At 38.6% G+C, this 24,046-nt stretch overlaps 1 protein-coding gene across 3 annotated transcripts; it reads left to right on the top strand.

Annotated features, from left to right (window-relative positions):
• Positions 1 to 1,390: 1,390 nt before the first annotated feature.
• LOC120528100 (gastrula zinc finger protein XlCGF57.1-like) lies at positions 1,391 to 23,848 on the top strand. 3 transcript variants are annotated; one of them, XM_039752124.1, is made up of 3 exons: positions 1,391 to 1,740; positions 15,587 to 16,153; positions 22,229 to 23,848. In XM_039752124.1, the coding sequence occupies exons 2-3, from the start codon at positions 15,715 to 15,717 to the stop codon at positions 23,506 to 23,508; spliced, it is 1,719 nt and encodes a 572-aa protein (XP_039608058.1). In that variant the 5' UTR covers positions 1,391 to 1,740; positions 15,587 to 15,714; the 3' UTR covers positions 23,509 to 23,848. The 3 variants fall into 3 exon arrangements, with proteins under 3 accessions (XP_039608058.1, XP_039608059.1, XP_039608060.1); XM_039752125.1 differs by having other exon boundaries at positions 1,391 to 1,902; XM_039752126.1 differs by having other exon boundaries at positions 1,393 to 1,740; positions 22,232 to 23,848.
• The last annotated feature ends 198 nt before the right edge of the window (positions 23,849 to 24,046 follow it).

The following is a 24,046-nucleotide window of genomic DNA, read 5'->3' as shown; positions in this document are numbered from 1 at the left end:
AAATACTGGTCAGTCTTGAAGACTCAGAAATCATCTCAGCAATATATAAAATCATCTCCAAGATTCTTCCCTTCAACAATCCTATGGTATGGTGAGAAAAGTTTTCAGAAAATGAGTGAAGGGCAGCAATACGTCACTCTAAATGTGCAAAGCACTCAATAATTCTACTTAAAATCTTTCATCAATAACACTTATCAGGTTTAAAATTGTCAAAAATGTACCCAGGGTAAGCCTTGAGAGGGTTGCAGCCTAGCTCCAGCTTTACTGGGCAAACATGTTTTGCAAGAGCACTAAATTAACATCACTTTGGACAAAACGCTTATGTTGTGAAGAGGGGGGCTGGATGCACCCCAAAGAGACGTGGTCGTTCCTCCGAAACCCCCTCTTAAATGGTGATACAATGGGAAACAAATACATTTTTTTTTACCTCCTCTTTGCCCAATCAGCTGCTGGTTTGCTGCTGCTGTTGCTGCTGTGCCATGTGATCTACATCTCACGCAGCTCTTCAAACATTTAAAAGCCTGTACAGCAGCTGTCCTACTCTTTGTGTTTTATTTCCAGCTGTGGGTCTCGTCTTGATATTTTTTACTTTATAATTTAAAAATGGAATAAGAATATGTAACTCTAACAACATCACATTCGAGAATCAGACTAAGCCAGTGGAATTATATAAACATTTCCAACAAAAAGATCATGAGCCTATATTTTTTGGATTGGAACAGCAGAGCTATTGGAATAAAACCAATAGATTAAGAAAAGAAATGGAATGGATAAATGCTTTGGGGACAATTGTTCCGTATGGGCTAAATGAAAAAAGTTAATGATATTAAACTTAATTAGATTAAACTCAGGTAATTGAGGAAGGACATTATTGAAATTAATTATAATAATTTGGATTAGTGTACCAGTGTGTATGGCTATTTATAGCTATAATCCCCTACCCTAATTCTAACAACATCACATTAAGTTCAATTTTATATAGAGAGATTTTAGGATTGGGATTTTAAATAGAGAGAGTAGATAAATAGAAGTTCTCACTTTTCCTATCCTATTTTCCTATTTTATCAAGTTAAATTTCTTTCTCCTAATAACAGCTGAAATAACCATGAACACCCAGAAAAGCATAATGTAAATCATAAAAATCACACTAAATTATCACAATATATTAGACATAAACACTTACTATATTACAACAAAATTTAGCATACAATTTGTGGTGTGAAGCCTTTCATCTTTCATTGTCGTTGTCCCAGGCGTTTGTGCCACTCATTGTGAATTTTCATTATTAAGATCCATTCAAAGGAAACAGCTACCACAAGAAAAAGGTTTATTCAGAGTAAAGTCACCGTGAGAGTTAAAAACTTAAGACTTTTTAAAATGTATAAATTTATGTCGTGTGGAAATCTTAAAACATTAGTCTAAATGCAGAGTAACAGAAGGAACCAAAATACCCAGCTAAAGAAATGGGATCAATGACGCAGAAAATGGCTCACTCGTTGGGAAACTGGTGGGAACAACAGCCTGCATTCGCAGGACTAACTTTGGAAACCGCTGGTCTGCATACACTTGCAGTTTACTAATACAGTTATTCATCCGAGTAGGGAGGTGGCAGTAGGGTGCCTACTGAAGTGCCCAGTTGACCGCCTTCACCGTCAACAGGAAGAAGCTGCTGTGAGTTGTAACATGTCCTCTACTTCCGTGTTCATGAAGCTGTCAGAGTGAGCTACCGAAGCAACAGAGGTACGTCCTCGTAAGAAAGAGAAATGGGATATGGAGATTAAATATGTAGAAGGTTTAATGCGAGTGCCGGGGAGCGGAGCGGAGCGGCCTGCAAACCCAAGGACAATGAAGAAGGCAGCGCGGACGGGTGAAAGAGCTCGTTGGAGGCCCGATAAAGGAGAGGTGGGCAGTGCGGACGGGTTAATTGGATACATAGAATTAGCGAAAGACAGCAAAAGGAACATGTGACAGAGGGTCGTCGCGGGCAGCAGTGCCCTCCCGCAGCGAATCAGTGCCACTTTCGGTCGTACAAGCAAGTCGGTGTGCCAAACCAGAGTTGTTGAAAATTAATGTAGCGCCCGTTGTCGTGCGCTCCTAACCTCTAATGGCTGCTGTTCTTTCGGTCAGTTTCTCATCCAAGCCGCTTTACCCCGTGTGTTGTCCGGCTGTGGTTGACGTTGGATTCGAGAAGGTTGTCTTTGTCATTTTGTCGAAAGCCTTCCGTTTCTGATCGAATTGGTTTGTTATTACGGGTAACACCAAGCGTGTATCCGACACAGACTGTATTGGTTCTTGTGTTTCCTTTAAATAAGTGATTGACATGATGTTCACGAATAATGTCTGGTGGGTCCGTGTTTAGTCTGCGTGTTCTCCTCGTGTTTACACTCCAGAAACGTTTTCTTTTAAACGAGGGCTGCAGTGACTTCACGTATTCATTCCAGTCACTTTCTTCATTAGAAACCAATTACAATTACATCCTCTTTTTAATTGACTTGCTTTTTAAAGAAATATTACATCCAAAATTGATATTTTTTAATCTGCCCTTTACTCTGTGTTGTTTGTAGTTATGACTTGGGGGAAAATGTTAATGTCATGTTTTACGGAGACAACCAAACTCGTGATCAAAAAATGTTAATGGGAATTGATGGTGAACAACAGCAAACAATATCAAGACACATAATGCATGACAGTAAATGGCTTCTGATCATGCCACCTCCACATGGCATCCATTTTCAATCGAGACTCTTAATGTGCAGCCGGTCGCTGGTGGGACGAGTTGCTTCTGCGTTCATTAGAACTGCTGACTCCCTCGATATATTTCGGGGCATTTTCTTGCTCCTTGTGTGTATGGTTTGTTTTGAATCGGGAGATGATTATGTACTTTGTTTCAGTCACCAGTTAGTTTGATTGTGTTTCACACAGCAAACAGTGAAGTGAGCCAGAAGTAACAATAATCATGTTGTGGACATCTTTCATTGGGTAGAAACAATTTTTTCCTGGGAAAATTTATTATGAACAGCTATCAAGCCACCACATTTGCAATAACTATGTTTTGTTTATTATGTGCTTACTATGCATTACTTTGCATGCCACAGAAAGAATGCAGTACGTTTTATGCAGGCGACTGTACAGAACAGAGCCTGCTCTGTTGAGAGCAAACAGTGTTGTGGTTCACTTTTGTTCAGACAGTGAGCTTGTGATGTGCTTGGAATGTATAATGTTGCATATTAACTCTCCACCCACTATATGAATGTCACCTCTTTTTAGTTCATCTCGGGTCACATGTCTTCTGTCTTTAGGCCTGTAAATTTTAAATATTCAGTTTGGGATGTTTTTAACATTTACTAAATAGTAGCAAAGTCAGTGCAACTTTGGTGCACACATCATGTCCGAGGTGCAATCATATTGAAAAAAAGCCCACCCTTGCACATCACTCATTTTAGTGCAAGTTTATTTGGGGTTTAACCATTAGTCACACAGGGCATGTGTTTCTCTCACCAGCTTGGTATGTGATTTGATCGACCTGATCACAAGTATAATTTTTTTAACATGGTCAACTGCTTTATAATTGTGAGACAGATAATGAGGCTAAATCAGGTGTTTATACTGATCAGTTACAAGCTAAAATGTATCCTATAATGGCCAGTATTTCCTGAGATAAGATTTGTCCGGTGTCACACCACATTCATACCTCATTTGAACTGCTCCAGAGTTCACTCAGTATTGCACCGAGATCACGGTTTCTATAGGGTCTAGATTCAGTTGCTTTGGTCCACACTAGAGTATGATTGTCATGTCAACATCTAACTAAGCGAACTGGACTATGAGTTTGAAAAAATACTTCAAACAAACAAATCGTAAATTCACCTTAGGAAGCATCTGAAGACTTTCCTCTTCTATGAATACCTTCCTAATTGTCCATGTGTTTTATTGCAGATGGACCATAAGAGATGATCCTATTCTCCTGATTAAGTGTTTAAGTGTGAAACCAAAGCATTACTTTTTCATATTTACACTCACCTAAAGGATTATTAGGAACACCTGTTCAATTTCTCATTAATGCAATTATCTAATCAACCAATCACATGGCAGTTACTTCAATGCATTTAGGGGTGTGGTCCTGGTCAAGACAATCTCCTGAACTCCAAACTGAATGTCAGAAAGGGAAAGAAAGGTGATTTAAGCAATTTTGAGCGTGGCATGGTTGTTGGTGCCAGATGGGCCGGTCTGAGTATTTCACAATCTGCTCAGTTACTGGGATTTTCACGCACAACCATTTCTAGGGTTTACAAAGAATGGTGTGAAAAGGAAAAAACACCCAGTATGCGGCAGTCCTGTGGGCGAAAATGCCTTGTTGATGCTAGAGGTCAGAGGAGAATGGGCGACTGATTCAAGCTGATAGAAGAGCAACTTTGACTGAAATAACCACTCGTTACAACCGAGGTATGCAGCAAAGCATTTGTGAAGCCGCAACATGCACAACCTTGAGGCGGATGGGCTACAACAGCAGAAGACCCCACCGGGTACCACTCATCTCCACTACAAATAGGAAAAAGAGGCTACAATTTGTAGGAGCTCACCAAATTTGGACAGTTGAAGACTGGAAAAATGTTGCCTGGTCTGATGAGTCTCGATTTCTGTTGAGACATTCAAATGGTAGAGTCAGAATTTGGCGTAAACAGAATGAGAACATGGATCCATCATGCCTTGTTACCACTGTGCAGGCTGGTGGTGGTAGTGTAATGGTGTGGGGGATGTTTTCTTGGCACACTTTAGGCCCCTTAGTGCCAATTGGGCATCGTTTAAATGCCACGGGCTACCTGAGCATTGTTTCTGACCATGTCTATCTCTTCATGACCACCATGTACCCATCCTCTGATGGCTACTTCCAGCAGGATAATGCACCATGTCACAAAGCTCGAATCATTTCAGATTGGTTTCTTGAACATGACAATGAGTTCACTGTACTAAAATGGCCCCCACAGTCACCAGATCTCAACCCAATAGAGCATCTTTGGGATGTGGTGGAACGGTAGCTTCATGCCCTGGATGTGCATCCCACAAATCTCCATCAACTGCAAGATGCTATCCTATCAATATGGGCCAACATTTCTAAAGGATACTTTCAGCACCTTGTTCAATCAATGCCACGTAGAATTAAGGCAGTTCTGAAGGCGAAAGGGGGTCAAACACCGTATTAGTATGGTGTTCCTAATAATCCTTTAGGTGAGTGTATAATCCCCTGCCTAGGTACCAGTTTGAAGCCATCTGCATTTATCGGCTTACTTCTGCTCACACTCTAACAACCTCAGGGTTGACTACACTGATGTTATTTATTTATTTAACCCTCTAGTAAAGCAGGTGTAAACTTTTATTTCACGCATTATACGTGCTATTGACATGACATTTTCGCTGGATGTCGATAACAACCCAATTAGTCCACACATACAAAGAAATCATAACAAGTAAGTCCATAAGTTATGAGTAATAAAGTGGAATGACACAGAGAATAAGTATGGAACACACTTACTAAAATTTGTTTAATACTTAGTAGAAAAGCCTTTGTTGGTAATGACAGCTTCAAGACACCTCCTGCATGGAGGAACCAGTCACCTGCATTGCTCAGGTATGATTCTTCCACACAAACTGTCTTCAAATCTAAAAGGTTCCAGGGGCCTCTTCTATGAACTCTGTTCTCTCTTCTGTTCTTTCCAAAGACTTTCAATTAGATTCAAGTGGGGTGAGTGACTGGGTCATTCTAGCAGCTTTATTTTTTTTTCTCTGAAACCAATTGAGAGTTTCCTTGGCTGTGTGTTTGGGATCGTGGTCTTGCTGAAATGTCCACCCTAACTTCATCTTCAACACCCTAGTAGATGGCAACAGATTCTTACCTAGAATGTCCCTGTACATTTTTCCATTCATCCGTCCTTCAATTACTCACTGTTGGTGTGGCGTTTTTGTGGTGTTGTGCAGTGCCATTTCTCCTCCAAACATGTTGTGTGCAATGACATCCAAAGAGTTCAATTTTGGTATCTACTGACCAGAATCTTTTCTCCCAGTATTTCATTGATTTGTCTAAATGAATGTGCAGTAAACTTTCAACGAGCTTCAACATGCTTTTTCTTTAGCAGCAGAGTCTTGCGCAGTGAGTGTGCTTAGAGGCCATGGCAGTTGAGTGCATTACTTATTGTTTTCTTTGAAACAACTGTACCTGCTAATTCCAGGTCTTTCTGAAACTCTCCGCGAGTGGACCTTGGCTCTTGGACAACTCTTCGGATTATTGTTTTGACTCCTCTGTCGGAAATCTTGCGAGGAGCACCTTGTCGTGGCCAGTTTATGGTGAAATGATGTTCTTCTCACTTCCGGATTATGGCCCCAACGGTGCACACTGGAACATTCATAAGTTTAGAGATATGTCTGTAACCAATGTCATCAGTATGTTTTGCAACAATAAGGTTGCAAAGGTCTTGAGAGAGCTCTTTGCTTTTACCCATCATGAGATGTTTCTTAGGTAACACCTTGGTAATGAGAAACCTTTTTATAGGCCATCAGTTAGGTCTAAACCAGCTGATATTAATTTGCTTTCTAAATACTGACAGATTTCAGCTGGTTTCTTGGCTTACCATGTCTTTTTGCACCTCCTTTTTTCATGTGTTCAATATTTATTCCCTGTGTCATTCCAGTTTATTACACATAATTTGTGGATTTATTATAGTTCAGGAAACAGACACTTGCTGTCCATTTACGTTTCTGGGCACTGTGTTGTTAAAACCTTAACTGGATCGAGAACATCATATGTATTGTCAAGAAAGCCCAACAGAGGATGTTTTTCCTGCTCATATGAGGAAATTCAGTTTCCCCCAGCAGTAATGGCCCAGTTTTACACAGCCATCATTGAATCCTTTCTGACCTCATCTGTTACTGTCTGGTTTAGCGTTGCCGCTGCTCAGGCTAATGTTACTCTTTAGTGTATCATCAGAGGCTGTAACTTCCCTCCCATTCATATCTTATATACTGTAAGTCCAGGTTAAGGAAGAATACTACAAAGATCATTGCTGATCTGTCTCATCCAGGGCACCACCAATTCCAAAGACATTTCTCTGTCAAACACATTTGAGTGGTAAAAACTAAAACAACCCCTAACTTACATACAGTGCAGTTAAACTGATTAACTGGGTCTGAGTTTTTACTCAGTACCTTTGTACCTCTACACAAGCACGCTTATTTGCACACCCTGCTTAGCAGTTTTGCACTACTTTAATGTTTCATCTTCCAGCTGCTATGTAGTATGTTGTTTACAAGCATTCACACATTTTTTGTTGTGTGTAACTAGTTAGACTGCACCCAACTGCAATTTGATGACTAACTTTTTATTTAATTCAATATATATATTTTTTGTTTTTGTTGTACTATTTTATATTTTATATTTGTGTATTCCTTATATGTTTCTGTTAATGCTACTAAGAGAAAGTCCTGGTACATGCGAGTGTACCTGGCCAATGTAGTGAATTTTGATTCTGACTTTTAGCCTTTGAAATGTTCTCAAAGTAAAGCAAAGTGAAAATGGATGAGACAGCAGCACAACATGGATGGATAGCCATTTCTGGACACTGAATGTGCCCCAGGTATCAGACTTCCATTTCACTTCTGAGCTGATAGGACTTCAGTGCAGCTTGGCCTCTGGATGGATGCTGATGGAAGGGCAGAGATTGGCAACTGCTGTCATGCTATTATACTCCTTGCATGAATGGAGCTTTGTAGTTTAGGGTTTAACACTATTCTTGTGCTCTCTTTGTGTGCCTCAGAAACAGTCCTGAACAGGCACAACATATAGCCTTAAACCTTCTACCAGTCAGTGTTTCAAACATTTTTGTATTCTAGGGTAAAACATGTCTGTCTGCTTCGCAGCCCCAAAACTGTTTAATGTGTTATTTTAGATGACTCCAAGTTCCTCTTTCCATTGGTTTTGCCTTGCTATGCTTTGAACAAAATCAGCAGGCAAATAATGGTTACATATTTATCTATTATATAAAAAAATCCTGTGACTAGACAAGACATTTTGGAAGATTTTTTCAAGTCCTGTGAGTCAAGACTTTGGCTATGAGATATTTTCAATTCCCTTCCTCCTCTCAACCATAGAAAACAACTCACACAGTACTCTCCCTTCTCATTCGTGTAAATGCTTTTATCAGACACACTTCCTGCACTCTCAGCTGTTATACATTTTAATGTTTTCCTCACTTTATGTTCCCAATTAAGGAAGACGTATTATGTCCAAATCCTATTGAAGAATTTCATCACAGAGGGTTATAAACAGTAAAAATGAGTACACAGGCAGTCCTAGCACTGAGAAACGATGAAGTCAAACAAATTAATGCAAAAAATGTTGATTGGTTACACAGCAAATTGGTTAAATGCATATCAATAGACTCTGCTGAAACAGTTGGTGGTGATCATGGAGAAGATGAAAACATCAACTTACAAAATTCCGAAGAATATCTACAACTGTTAACACCAAAAGGTCTTCGTCTGCATGATTACTGTGGAAAGAAGGATGTATCCAAGAAACAATGTAGTACATCTTCAGCGGATAATATTAGACAACAAAGGAGATCTTGATATGCTATTCATATTAAAATGTTAACAGTTTCCCATTACAATAGCTTTTGCAAGGACAATTTACAAATTTTAGAGCCAAACATTTGAAACAGTTGTTTTATTTAATGGAGAGAAAGAAACTAAATTCAATCATGGGCAGTTATACGTTGCGTTGTCACGATGAAAGTCCAAACACAGAATCACAATTAAGTGTGATACTGATGAAAATTTAATTCAAAAAAATTTTTACTGAAGTTTAACAGTAAATGTATAAGTTTAAAAAGTTTTTGCGTGTTCATTTCAAAGCCAAACAGAACAAAATTGTATTGTGCAACAAATAACTCTAATACAATACGAAACATAATTTACTTTCAAATTATTATGTTTTACTAGCAAAATACCCGCGCTTCGCAGCGGAGAAGTAGTGTGTTAAAGAAGCAATGAAAAAGAAAAGGAAACATTTTGAAAATAACGTAACATGATTGTCAATGTAATTGTTTTGTCACTGTTGTGAGTGATGAGTGTTGCTGTCATATATATATATATATATAGCAAAATACCCGCGCTTCACAGCGGAGAAGTAGTGTGTTAAAGAAGCAATGAAAAGAAAAGGAAACATTTTTAAAATAACGTAACCTGATTGTCAATGTAATTGTTTTGTCACTGTTGTGAGTGATGAGTGTTGTTGTCATATATATATATATATATATATATATATATATTTACACACACACACATAAACATATATATATATATATATATATATATATACATATACACATATATACATACATATCTACATATATACACACACATATACATAAATACACACACATATATACACACAAATACATATATATATATATACATACACACACACATATATAAACATATATATACATATACATACATATCTACATATATACACACACAGCTATTTCGATCAGTGCAATACGCTGCTTGTTAAAATGGATAACTCCCGCCTTACGTGCAATAACAAATCAAATCATTCAGTTGTCTTTGCTCATATGTCATTTTAGAGCTGGTCGCCTGGCATCTTTTTTGGCCACAGGTTCGTTTCTGTTTGGTGTGAGGTTCTGTGTTGTGGAGATTCTCAGGATGGATTGCAGGTGCTCATCAGTGAGGCGCCTCCTGTGTGCTGTTTTGTTAGTCTTTATCACTGAGAAGAGCTTCTCACACAGATATGTGCTACCAAACATGCACAAGGTTCGAGCCGCATGTAGACGGACTTTTTGTTCATGAAAGTCACCAAAGCGCCGTGCAAACTCAGTGAGCAGTGCGCTCAGTTTATCAGCAAAGTGCGTATTTGGGAACACCGTAGTGACGACTTGGTTTAACAGTACTTGGCAACAGGGAAAGTGGGGCAAGGTGAACTGGTGCATTTGTGTCTCCCATAAAAGCAGCTTCACTTGAAATCACTTTGTGATTGTGCACGGGTTAAAACGTCCGCTGAAGTGTCAGATTCTTATTTAATTATGCTGTTTTCTGTATCTTCTGAATTGCATTCAGGTTACCCTGATGCAAGGCAGCTGAAGCGCTGCATTATGGGATCTGTAGTTTATTGTGTTACCAGCGCTTCATATACCGGGCTTTAATAACAATAATACAGTATATAAAATGATCTCGCGGGCGGATGTGGCCCCTGCCCTTGAGTTTGACACATATGGACTAAATAGAACTTGAAAAGATATGTTTTTCAAATGTGATCGCGCAATTCAGATAGAGTTGACGCACTACAGCCTGCATGCCTCAATGAGTCATCCTCCCTCGCACTTACTTTTTACCGCTCATCTAATGAATACACTGAGTATGGCTTTACCAAAACAATCATTGATGGCTAATAAAGTATCCATTATTCGAGTATGTAGAGCGGGATATATATATACATATATATATATATACCCGCGTATCGCAGCGGAGAAGTAGTGTGTTAAAAAAGGTAGAAAAAGAAAAGGGAACATTTTAAAAATAACGTAACATGACTGTCAATATACAGTATTTGTTTTGTGAGTGTTACTGAGTGTTGCTGTCATCAAGGATTTGATTATCATTATTTCTTTCAATCAGGTTCGTATTTGTAGGATGTGTTGTGTTCAAGTTACATTCCGTGTTTGTCAATCGCTGTAAAGATGACAGGTTTCATTCATCGATTCGTTTCTTACTGCATCAATAAACAGCTCGCCTTCTTCTTTATCTGAGACCTGACACACTGCATGCACGGGTTTTTTACACTGTCTTCCTTTAGCGGGACATTGACTTTTTCCACCGTGTGTTTTGTTTCCGCAGTAGCTGGATTTATGAATATGCTTATCAGACGCTTCATATTTTTGCTGCCTTTTCAATTGTGTAATTCGGTTTTGTTCAGCCTCTTTGGAACTGTTGCTTTTATCTGTGCACCGCGCCAGTTCACGTGAGCCGCTCGTGTACATGCATCGAAGGTTCCCAGCTGTGCTGGTGCCATCTCGTGCTATGTCCATAGCTTTATTTAATGTTACCTTAGTCCTGGCACTTAAAACTTTCTCTCGCAGTTTCGCTGAGTTTGTGTCAAACACCACCCTGACCATCTCATCTTCCTCTCCATAAGCACAGTTCTTCACCCGTGAATATTTACCCGTGGCAGTTTGCTATTGGATTGCCGCTGACGGACGGCCTTATATGGGCAGGCACTAAATTACAAACGCCAGCGCAGCCTGTCTATGAACTTAATTTAAAGTGTAGGTTTACATCGTGCTTTGTTTCCAAGTAGCAGAACTCATGAATATGGTTGTATATGTCACTCGCCGCTTCTTATTGTTTCGCTGCCTTCTCAATTATATAATGCATGTTTTCTTAAGCGTTCTTTTGAGCTCTTCCTGGTTTTCTATGTACTGCGTGATTACGTGAGAGGTGTGATGATGTCACACGAAACTCCCCACGGCGTTGAAGCTCATCTCCATTACAGTAAATGGAGAAAAACTGCTTCCAGTTATGACCATTACGCCGTAGAATTTCGATATAAAACCTGCCCAACTTTTGTAAGGAAGCTGTAAGGAATGAACCTGCCAAATTTCAGCCTTCCACCCACACGGAAGTTGGAGAATTAGTGATGAGTCAGTGAGTGAGTCAGTGAGTGAGTGAGGGCTTTGCCTTTTATTAGTATATATATATATATATATATATATATATATATATATATATATATATATATATATATATATATATATATATATATATATATATATATATATATATATATATATATACACACACACACAAACATATATACATACATATACATACACACATGCATACATACACACACATATATATAAACATATATATACATATACATACATATCTACATATATACACACACAGCTATTTCAGATCAGTGCAATACGCTGCTTGTTAAAACGGATAACTCCCGCCTTACGCAAGTCTGCGTGGATATTATGAACTATCGATTTGTTCAAGTTCTATTTAAATTTTAAATAGAAGGAATTTTTATTTAGTCGACAGAAATATCTTTGGTAGGAATGGTAAAACAGACAGGAATATTATTCCTGAATAAATCAACTCAAACCTTAAACAACTTATAATATTTTGCTCTCCATAAAAATATATCCTGTCTAAATTATACAAGTTAGAAATAAAGTAAACATTAAAAGAACAAACATTCAAATTTCTTTACTCTTATGTAATTTTATATATAAAAATAAACTTAGATTTTAAATATCCCAAAAGATTTTGCTCTCCATAAAAATATATCCTGTCAAAATTATACAAATTCAAATATGAACATGCTGCATAACAAAACCTGGAAATATAAATAAAATGTGTTCCTTTCAGCAATAACAAATCAAATCATTCAGTTGTCTTTGCTCATATGTCATTTTAGAGCTGGACGCCTGGCATCTTTTTTGGCAACAGGTTCGTTTCTGTTTGGTGTGAGGTTCTGTGTTGTGGAGATTCTCAGGATGGATTGCAGGTGCTCATCAGTGAGGCGACTCCTGTGTGCTGTTTTGTTAGTCTTTATCACTGAGAAGAGCTTCTCACACAGATATGTGCTACCAAACATGCACAAGGTTCGAGCCGCATGTAGACGGACTTTTTGTTCTTCAAAGTCACCAAAGCGCCGTGCAAACTCAGTGCGCCAGTTTATCAGCAAAGTGCGATTTGGGAACACCGTAGTGACGACTTGGTTTAACATTACTTGGCAACAGGGAAAGTGGGGCAAGTGGTTGTGTCTCCCATAAAAGCAGCTTCAATTGAAATCACTTTGTGATTGTGCACGGGTAAAACGTCCGCTGAAGTGTCAGATTCTTATTTAATTCTTCTGCTTTCTGTATCTTCTGCATTGCATTCAGGTCTTTCAGGTTACCCTGATGTTTTGTTCATAGTGCCGCCTTAGATTAAATTCTGTAATTACAGCCACATTAGCTCCACAAATGAGACACACGGGTTCAGTAAACATATACTCAGCCTCCCATCGGTTTTAAAGGCTCTATTTTCAGAATCAACTTTTCTCTTCAGCATCGTGTGAGCTAGCTTCGCAATAACTTGCAGCATCATAAGGTAGACTTGATTAACGCGTAAGTGTTCGCAAGGCAGCTGAAGCGCTGCATTATGGGATCTGTAGTTTATTGTGTTACCAGCGCTTCATATACCCGGCTTTAATAACAATAATACAGTATATAAAATGATCTCGGGTCGGATATAATTACACTGGCCGGATGTGGCCCGGCCCTTGAGTTTGACACATATGGACTAAATAGAACTTGAAAAGATATATTTTTTCAAATGTGATCGCAATTCAGATAGAGTTGACGCGCACTACAGCCTGCATGCCTCAATAAGTCATCCTCCCTCGCCTTACTTTTTACCGCTCATCTAATGAATACACTGAGTATGGCTTTACCAAAACAATCATTGATGGCTAATAAAGTATCCATTATTCGAGTATGTAGATCGGGTATATATATATACATATATATATACCCGCCATCGCAGAGGAGAAGTAGTGTGTTAAAAAGCTAGAAAAGAAAAGGGAACATTTTAAAAATAACGTAACATGACTGTCAATATACAGTATTTGTTTTGTGAGTGTTACTGAGTGTTGCTGTCATCAAGGATTTGATTATCATTATTTCTTTCAATCAGGTTCGTATTTGTAGGATGTGTTGTGTTCAAGTTACATTCCGTGTTTGTCAATCGCTGTAAAGATGACAGGTTTCATTCATCGATTCGTTTCTTACTGCATCAATAAACAGCTCGTCTTCTTCTTTATCTGAGACCTGACACACTGCATGCACGGTTTTTTACACTGTCTTCCTTTAGCGGACATTGACTTTTTCCAACGTGTGCTTTGTTTCCGCAGTAGTTGGATTTATGAATATGCTTGTATGTATGAGACGCTTCATATTTTTGCTGCCTTTTCAATTGTGTAATTCGGTTTTGTTCAGCTCTTTGGAACTGTTGCTTTTATCTGTGCACGCGCCAGTTCACGGAGCCGCTCGTGTACATGCATCGAAGGTTCCCAGCTGTGCTGGTGCCATCTCGTGCTATGTCCATGGCTGTATTTAATGTTACCTTAGTCCTGGCACTTAAAACTTTCTCTCGCAGTTTCGCTGAGTTTGTGTCAAACACCACCCTGACCATCTCATCTTCCTCTCCATAAGCACAGTCCTTCACCCGTGAATATTTAGTGGCAGTTTGCTATTGGATTGCCGCTGACGGACGGCCTTATATGGGCAGGCACTAAATTACAAACGCCAGCGGCAGCCTGTCTATGAACTTAATTTAAAGTGTAGGTTTACATCGTGCTTTGTTTTCAAGTAGCAGAACTCATGAATATGGTTGTATATGTCACTCGCTCGCTTCTTATTGTTTCGCTGCCTTCTCAATTATAAAATGCATGTTTTCTTCTAAAATGCTTTTTTGAGGTCTTCCTGGTTTTCTATGTACTGCGTGATTACGTGGGAGGCGTGATGATGTCACACGAAACTCTGCCCCCACGGCGTTGAAGCTCATCTCCATTACAGTAAATGGAGAAAAACTGCTTCCAGTTATGACCATTACGCATAGAATTTCGATATAAAACCTGCCCAACATTTGTAAGAAAGCTGTAAGGAATGAACCTGCCAAATTTCAGCCTTCCACCCACACGGGAAGTTGGAGAATTAGTGATGAGTCAGTGAGTGAGTGAGTCAGTGAGTGAGGGCTTTGCCTTTTATTAGTATAGATTATTTACAGCAGTATTTTAATTGTTTAATTGCCCACTGTAATGTAAAATAGTTAGTAAATTTTACATCTACATCCCCATACACGAGCGGCAGAACCGCAAAGAGCCTCGCATGTAGCGCAAGCATCGGGGTTGGCGAGCGAAACGAGTAGTTAACTAATAAGTTGCAGTACAAAGTCTCCTTTTTATAATTTATAGTTTTTCTAACTTCTGCCTAATCGCTTATATAATATTACAGTAAAATAGTTTATTATCAAAGATAAATGTAAATCTACCAATCATATGGTCCATCTCCATATCAATTATGGTTTCAATGAGAAATTCTTTTTGTAGTTAAGTTTAACTTGTCTTGATCTTTAATCAATATGATGGTTTATCATCTGTCTTGGTAAATGTTTGTAGTCTAGCATTGTAACACTTGCTTCAAAACTGACCCTTAACTGACATTGTCTTGACTATGTTGACCTCATTTGTAAGTCACTTTGGATGAAAGTATCTACTAATTAAACAAAACATAGAAAAGTTTTCTGTTTAAAACTTATTGTGTTAAGATTAAAGTATGTGACATTCTATATATGTTTGAATCCAAAAGGTGACTCATTGTGTTTTCTGTTTATTTTATTCATTCCTCTTTTGCTCAGTTTTTTGAAGGCAGTCAGTAATTTGTGAGCTGACTGTATTCTTATCCTAGCCCCACATCCACTCATTCTGAACTAACCAAGTCTGTTGTACTTTCTTTCTCCACAGAGGATTAAAGGGACACTGAGTTTCTTCCATAAGGTTTACCACCATGATACACCTGTCAGCCTCTGGGCTAGTGTTACAGTAGTGAAGAGAGCTCTCCGGACCTCTCATTGCAGTGGTAAAGTTTAAGCATGTACTTCCATGAAGCAGATGTGATGGTGCAAAAGATGGGACACATCAAAGAAGAGAACTCTGAGTGGGACACCATTAGACACACACCTTCCCTTTTGCTTGTGAAGCAAGAAGACTGTGACTTGAAGAGTGTTGTGATTAAACAAGAGCCATTTGAGCAGGGCATCAATATTAATGTGACAGATTTAAATCACAAGTCCATTAGTCATAAAATGCAAAATGATAAACCTATCGATATTTGTGAGGAAGGTGGTTCAACAGAGAATGAACCCAGTTTTAACATATGTCCAGCAGTAAAACAAGAGGTGTCTGGTCCACCTTTGAAAAATTCTCTTCCTGTGAAGTATAACTTGCTGGAATCGGAGGACAACATGATCAAGGATATGTGCTACAAGAAAGATGAGCAGGAAGAACCATCCATCAATAAGCATGAAAAGTGTAAGTGATGTAGTTTTTGCCAAACAATCTTTTTAGCACAGGCCTGGATTTGGTTGTGTGAAATTAATATCTTATTTAATTTGTTGCAATGTGAGAAGAAATTTGGTTAATAATTCATATAGTCAAGTCATGATAATTACCAAGTGTACACAAATGCAAAATACATATAGCATGCAATATGTATAATCAAATTTTATTCTTATAATTGACTACTCAGGAACATTCCAGTCTTGTGGGCAAAAACTGTCACTGAATCTACCAATATGAGGGCCAATGAAGAGGAGTGAGAAAAGGGCCATGCAAGATGGCTGAGCTCTTTAATCATTCTGTTTGTCTTTCTACTACAGCAGGTGTGGTATATGTCCTAAACACCTTGGTGCTAGTCTTAATCTGTACCACTTTCACACTCCTTTACCCTCAGGATGTGATAAGACCAGTGAGGGTGGTCTCCTCTGTCCACCTGTAGAAGCTTGTAAGAACAGATGGAGAAAAGTGAGATGATCTCAGATCTATAGAAAAGTAGTGGCGCTGGTGAGCCATCTTGACAAGACACAAAATGTATTGTGCCCATTTTAGTTTATAAGCATTAGTCACTCCAAGAAATTTAAAGTTAATCTCCTTCTTCATGGCCTCCACTCCGAAGTAGATGTTAATTTGATCTACCTTTTGAAGTTTATGACCAGATTATTGGTTTTACTGGCATTAAGAGTTAGACTGTTGTTCCACTGAGTCAGTAGGCTATCTTATTATTGTTTGTGGTCAGGTATGTGATGCTGGTGTAATCTGAAAAATTAATAATGCAGTGAGAGTTCTGTCTGGAGAAGGGAGAGGTACAGAATTGGGCTTGGAACACTACCTTTTTATGCTTTAATGTTATGTTACTATCTTGTACTAAAATCACTTAAGTTAATTTTCCCTTGCATCAAAAACATTCAATACACCAGAGTAAAAACACAATAAAAATGTGCATCTGCAATCAATTGAATTGCCAACAGATGGACTGTGAATGTGAAGCATCTGAGCCAGTTATCAAGTGTCACAGCAAAGTGACTGCATACTTGTGTCAATGGAATATTTCAGGTTTGATTTTTCTTTTCTTTTTTTTTTTTTTTTGAAAGAAACTGAATTCCTTTAATGTGATGACATCCTTTACATGTTCTAGAACTGCCAGTAACATCTCTTCAATACAGAATCAACAAGCTGTTTAAGAAGGCAGGCTCAGTTCTGGGACATACTCTGCACCTGCTAGAATTAATAATGGAGGTGATATTGAAGACAAAAGTGATGGCAATTATGAGCAAGGCTGTACATCCTCTCACTGACACACTAAAGACTTTTTGACAAAAAATTATTCAACAGAAATGTGTGAATAAATTCTACTGGGGCACCTTTATACCAATGGCAGTCGCCTTCTTCCTTCAGCTGTTCCCATTATGTGTTGCCACAGTGGATTATCTTTTTCCATCTCTTCCTTTCCTCTACATCTTGCTCTGTCACACCCACCATCTGCATGTTCTCTCTCACCACATCCATAATTCTTCTCTTAGGTTCCTCTTGCCTGGCAGCTCTGTCCTTAGCATCCTTTTTCCAATATCCCCAACATCTCTCCTCTGCACATGTGCAAATGGCAATAGAGCTTTATAATGCCTTACGGGAACTAACGTCTTATCAAGTCAGATGTTTTCCTTCTTTTTTTTTTGGTATTTTCTGTGTGTGATTGAGGAAGAGAAGGTGCACCAACAAAAGGGTGTAGTGACAAATGTGTGGAGCTAGTAAACAGTCACAGTACTAATTACAGGAACAAAACTTGCAAAATGAAATATGCAATGTGAGAAGAAACAGAATACACAAGTGGAACTGCAACACAAAACCATTTAAATTAAAGAGTAACCATACTGTGCGATTTATAGCACCTGTTTATGTGATCTTCCCTCGCAGAAGGTATAAAAAGGCAAATCATGTTGCAGTGTTGTTTTGATTTTTTGCCCATACAATCAAAAATTAACTTAATCTTACAAGGACAGTTAACAAATTGTATAACCTTAAAACAAATATTTTGCTCAAATGAACAGAATGAATTTAACACTTTAATATCAAAGCATATTCTCTTCCCAAATTGTACCTCACTTTTAAAACAATTTTCAAAACAAAAATAGGATACCAGGATGATGTTTCAGGCTGTCCTGATTACTTTATAACTTGTGAACAGATGGGCACCTGGGACTAAAATTGCCAAATTGGTTTACAGCTTGGGAAAGGAAGGGAAATTGATATACTTGAACTGATTTGAAGAGTTTCAACAAGGACATCCATCGTATTCACAGCCAGCCAATGAAAAGTGTGTAATGTCAAACATATTTTCTATCATTTCTTGTTCTGTTTGGTATTATTATTCATTTAATAAATACCATATTGCTTTTAAATGGCTGTACTTTGTATCTAGAGTGATTGAAGTAATAAACTGAAGATTAAGACAGTGTATGGGAGGCAGCCACATTACCTGCCCATAGGGTTTATGAAAGCTTAGATGTCACTCCTTGAAAGAAGAGACAACTGCAGTAAAAGCAGGGCATGTTGTTTGGTTGATAAGTGGCATAAACAAAAGAGTTGACTTTCAATTGTGTCGCGATGACACCCGTATGTTTGTCAGTGCTGGTGATAAGTAAGTTCTTAAGTAGACTCTTACAGAATATTATGAGATATATTATGGCTCCATTGTGTAATTAAAGATATTTTTCCAAGACTGCTGTAGAATATTGTGAGACATGTTTTCTGTTGTCTATTTAAGGATATTTATGTGTGAATGTGAGAGACTCCTATAGAATATTGTGGGATATTGTATGGCTCCATTGTCTCATTAAGGATATTTATGGGTAATCCCAAGTAAAATCATCACATCTTTGAACCTCATTGTCACAGATTTTAGTGAAACGTGGCGTGCTGATTTGGTCATATTAAGAAAACCCGTGGAACTGAAATTGCATGTGTCTTGAATTAATATTAATGATGAATTAAGCTAACAAAGTTTTAACTTAAGAGTATGGTAAATTATGACTTTGACTGGCTACTGTATATCTCCCTAAATACAAGTTGCAGAGCACTGATTCTCTTATCATTTTAAAGATATTTTCCAGCTGTATATTTTGCCTACATATTATGTCATCCCCAAAATAAAAAATTACCATGTTATGGGTGGTTATAATATTAAAAATTGATCAGCAAAAAAAAAAAACTCTTTAAAAAGTGATTTTTTTTTTTAACTAAAACTAGCTTATATAACATCATGAACATCTCTAGAAAATTTGGTCTTTGGTTTTTCATTCGTTGCTGAGATATCATTACTTATCTGAAGCATGCATCAAAACCAAAATTCCTTACAATACTCTTAAATAATAGTTAGTGATCAGTAAATAGATTAGATTCAACTTTATTGTCATTACACATGTACAAGTACAAGGCAACGCAATGCAGTTTAGGTCTAACCAGAAGTGCAATTAGCAGAAAGCGCAGGATAAAGGTATAAGTTCTACTGTAAGTGCACCTAAAAGGGATATGTGCAGGAAGCGCAGTCCATGTTAAATAGTATAGTGGTAATGGGAAGAGTATAGGGGTTGTGTAAGGTATGGGCAGGTGTCAGTGCGGGGCAGAGTTCAATAAGGAGACAGCTCTGGGAAAGAAGCTATTCCTCAGTCTGCTAGTTCTTGAACTTAGACACCTGAAGTGCCTACCAGAAGGTAGGAGAGAAAACAGTTTGTTGGCAGGGTGAGAGTAATCCTTAAGAATACTGTGTGCTTGACGCTCACAGTGTTTCTTTTGAATGTCCTCAATGGTGGGAAGTGGAGTCCCTATAATACGTTGGGCAGTTTTCACCATCCGCTGCAGTGCCTTACGCTCAGCAACAGAGCAGCTTCCATACCAAACTGTGACACAGTTGGTTAGAATGTTTTCTGTTGTACAGCGATAGAAGTTCACCAGAGTAGTTGAAGACAGCTGATTCTTCTTAAGTGTTCTCAAGAAGAATAGGCGCTGGTGAGCCTTCTTGACCAGGCTAGAGGTGTTGGTGGACCAGGATAGGTTCTCCGAAATGTGGGTCCCCAGGAACTTAAAGGATGAAACAGGCTCAACAACCATTCCGTTGATGTGAATCGGTTCATGTGAACCTCTTCTTCTTTTCCTGAAGTCCACAATGAGCTCCTTGGTCTTATTGGTGTTAATGAGCAGATTGTTGTCCGTGCACCAAGTGGCCAGGTGCTTGATCTGCTCCCTGTAGGTAGACTCGTCGTTGTTGCTGATGAGGCCAATCACCGTAGTATCGTCTGCAAACTTGATGATGTTGTTAGATCCATACGCAGGCCTGCAATCGTGGGTGAAGAGGGAGTAAAGGAAGGGGCTCAGCACACAGCCCTGTGGTACTCCAGTGTTAAGCATGATGGTAGTGGAGCAGATGTGGCCTGACTTAACATGCTGGGGTCTGTTGGTCAAAAAGTCCATAATCCAATTACAAAGTGAGGTGTTATTATCCAGATCTCTAAGTTTGCTAATTAACTTAGAGTGTAAAACAGTATTAAATGCTGAGCTAAAATAAAAAAAAAAACAACAGTCTTGCATAGGTGTTTGTATTGTCCAAGTGTGTGAGTACAGAGTGCAGCGCTATGGAGACTGCATCATCTGTGCTCCTGTTGGCGCAGTAAGCAAACTGGTGTGGATCTAGTGAGGATTGAAAAGAGTCCTTTAGGTGTGTCAGGACCAACCGCTCAAAGCACTTCATAATGATGGATGTGAGTGCTACGGGGCGGTAGTCATTCAGGCACGTTGGGCTAGAGTGTTTCGGCACTGGCACAATTGAGGTAGATTTAAAGCATGCTGGTACAGCTGCTTGGGCAAAGGACATAATAAAAATGTCTGTGAATACCCCAGTGAGCTGCTCTGCACATGCCCTCAGTACGCGCCCAGGGATACCGTCTGGTCCAGCAGCCTTGTGCACATACACGTAAATAATACAGGTTTATGGAAATAAAGACTCCTGTAGAATATTGTGAGAAATATTCCCCATTGTCTATTTAAGGATACCTGTGTGTGAATGTGAGAGAGTCCTATAGAATATTGTGATTTATATTACAGCTCCATTGCCAAATTAAGAATATTTAAGAAAGTAAAGACTGACAATTAGGCTTTCACCTGAGACGTGTGTGTGTATCTGTATGTGTGATAATCTTAAGGTGCAAGAGTAGACCAACCTGATAACAGACTTGACAAGTGTAAACCCCACAATAATACATGCTGTTGATTTTATCTCTTACGTTGTAGAAGTCAAAAGGTGTCTTTACTTGTCTATAGACTTGTCCTTACTCTTGGATTGTATCCCTGAAATTTGTGTTGGCTTTGAGAATTTTTTACTTTTCTATTGCCTGTGTTGCTACACACAGGCTGTGATTTTTTCTTTCCACCAAGATTACTAATTTTAGATTAAATTGGGAATTTGTCCATTAGGTATGCTGCTTTCAGTATTTTTGTTGCTGCCCCACCAAGGCTCTGGTCATTTTTAACATAAACAATCTCACTTGCATATTTAGACACACACCAGATGTAAATACTTTAGAAAGAAGAAGGGGGAAATAAAGACTCTATAGTGGAAATCAGTAAAGCTAATTTGATTCAATTCAGTCTGTTCTGTTTTTTCAATTGAATTGATTCTCGGTTCTCACCCTGGTTTTAATACAGAAAGGCCTTATTCTGTAATCTTATATAGCACATCGATAACTTTTGCAAAGTAGTTTGAGAGATTGGATATGGTCAAACAGGGAGACAACAAGGATTGTGAAAGTGATTTTAATGTATGTTGTGAGTTACTGGGAGTCTGAACCAATGTTGAGATTACAGAGCTGCTGTGTTGTGTCATCTTTAGTTCATGCACAGGCTGCAGTACAAAAATATGTTTAGTCATAATGTCCATGTGTCTGATTAAAGCAGTGCTGATTAAATAAAAGTGATATTTTAGGAGGTGAAAATAGTCAATTAAATTTGCTGTCAAGTTCTTCATTATTTAACTTACTGATTATATTTTCTATCTTAAAGCAGGTCTGTCGGAGAAAAGCTGCATTTCCCCATCTTCATCTTCATGTCATCAAATTTCAGCTCACAGTGAAAGTCAAGGGGAGCAGAACGATGGAACTATTGAGAAATCGGTATTGGGATTAGAAATTTTGAAACCGGATTCTTTTCAATGCTGTTTTCTTCCAGTTGTGAGAATGTCAAGGGACAACTCCACTGATCCTCAACAACAGTGTCAAAAAACAGATTGTCAGCCTTTGTATGCATGCCAAAACTGTGGGAAAATTTTTCAGCCTAAGTTTGATTCTAAGGAACAGAGAGAAGAGGAACCACATGATAACATGGAATGTGGTAAAGAGTTTTCATTCAAATGCAGTCTTCAGAAATATACAGAAATTAAGCCACTCCTGTGTAGTAAGTGCGGCAAGCAGATCTCAGCCAGCATTCTTCTGGACAGGGAATCAAAAAATGACATTGAGGAGGAGGCATACTGCTGTACAGAATGTGGCAAACAAACTACAGGCAACCAGCTTGAGAGATGCACAAAAATCCGTGCTGGAGAGAAGCCACATTGTTGTACTGAATGCGGCAAGCGATTCTCAAGAATTGCCCATCTTAATACACATGCAAGAATTCACACAGGAGAGAAGCCTCATTGTTGTCCTGAGTGTGGCAAACGATTTTCCCAAAGCAGTGTTCTTAATAGACATGTAAGAATTCACACTGGAGAGAAGCCACACTGCTGTTCCGAATGTGGCAAGCAGTTTTCACAAGTATGCCATCTTCAAGCACACATTCGAATTCATACTGGGGAGAAGCCTTACACCTGTTCTGCATGTGGCAAACAATTTGCAGACAGAGGACATTTTCAGAGACACACTCAGATTCATACTGGGGAAAAGCCATATAGCTGCACTGTTTGTGGGAAACGTTTTTTAAGAATTTCTCATCTTAATGCACATGCAAGAATTCACACTGGAGTGAAGCCATATGTCTGCATTGAATGTGGCAAACGATTCTCAACCAAAGGTCATCTCCAGACGCACACACGGATTCATACTGGGGAGAAACCATATGGTTGTTCAGAATGTGGTAAACTATTCTCACAAGTCAGTGATCTTAAAAGGCATGCAAGAGTTCACACTCGAGTTAAGCCATACTCTTGTTCTGAATGTGGAGAACTGTTCTCAGCCAAAGGTCACCTACAAGAACACTCAAAATGTCATACAGACAGCCCTGCAAACCTGTATGCATTTTGTGTTGAACGTATGCATTTAGAAGGTAAATTGTGTGGGTATGACTGACTAGGTAAGAATGTGCAAAATCAAAAACGTGAAAGTACTTACTACAGGAGATTTCTCACACTTCCTCTTCATGACATGACAACGTTTTTATATTATGTTATTTATTTTTTCTTTTTCTGATATGCAGCAAAATGTAATCTTTCTCTCACCTTGCTGAAAGTCTGTCTTTATTATTCCCACCCAAATGGAAAGATTGTGCCTTTAACCTGAGCAAAGCAGAAATGGTTCCAAGTATTGAGGTATTTCCAGATATTAACATTTTGTAAAGGCAAAAGCATGAAAAAGAACCAGCAATAAGCATCTTAAGATACCCTCCATTAAAAAAATAGTTGTGCATTAATTAAGGAAATATTAATCTTTTTTTTCTATCTGAGTACACTTTTCAGGTACAGGTCTATGTGACTGAAATCAGTCCTGGAAACCCTTAGTCACATCGGGCCGTTTGGAATGGAGGAGGAAACTGTGAAATCACAGGGAGAACATGGACATTTCATGCTGAATCAAAGTGGGTCTCGGGTATCAGGAGGCACCAGTGCTA

This window comes from Polypterus senegalus, chromosome 4 (assembly GCF_016835505.1).
Source record: "Polypterus senegalus isolate Bchr_013 chromosome 4, ASM1683550v1, whole genome shotgun sequence".
NCBI lineage: Eukaryota > Metazoa > Chordata > Cladistia > Polypteriformes > Polypteridae > Polypterus > Polypterus senegalus.
The sequence above is the reverse complement of the archived record's forward strand: the minus strand, read 5'-3'. Positions and strand labels throughout refer to the sequence as shown.

Coding starts and splice junctions, on each gene's coding strand:
- LOC120528100 (XM_039752124.1), top strand. CDS start 15,715: ATGTACTTCCATGAAGCAGATGTGATGGTGCAAAAGATGGGACACATC. Junction 16,154..22,228: donor CATCAATAAGCATGAAAAGT/GTAAGTGATGTA, acceptor TCTATCTTAAAG/CAGGTCTGTCGGAGAAAAGC.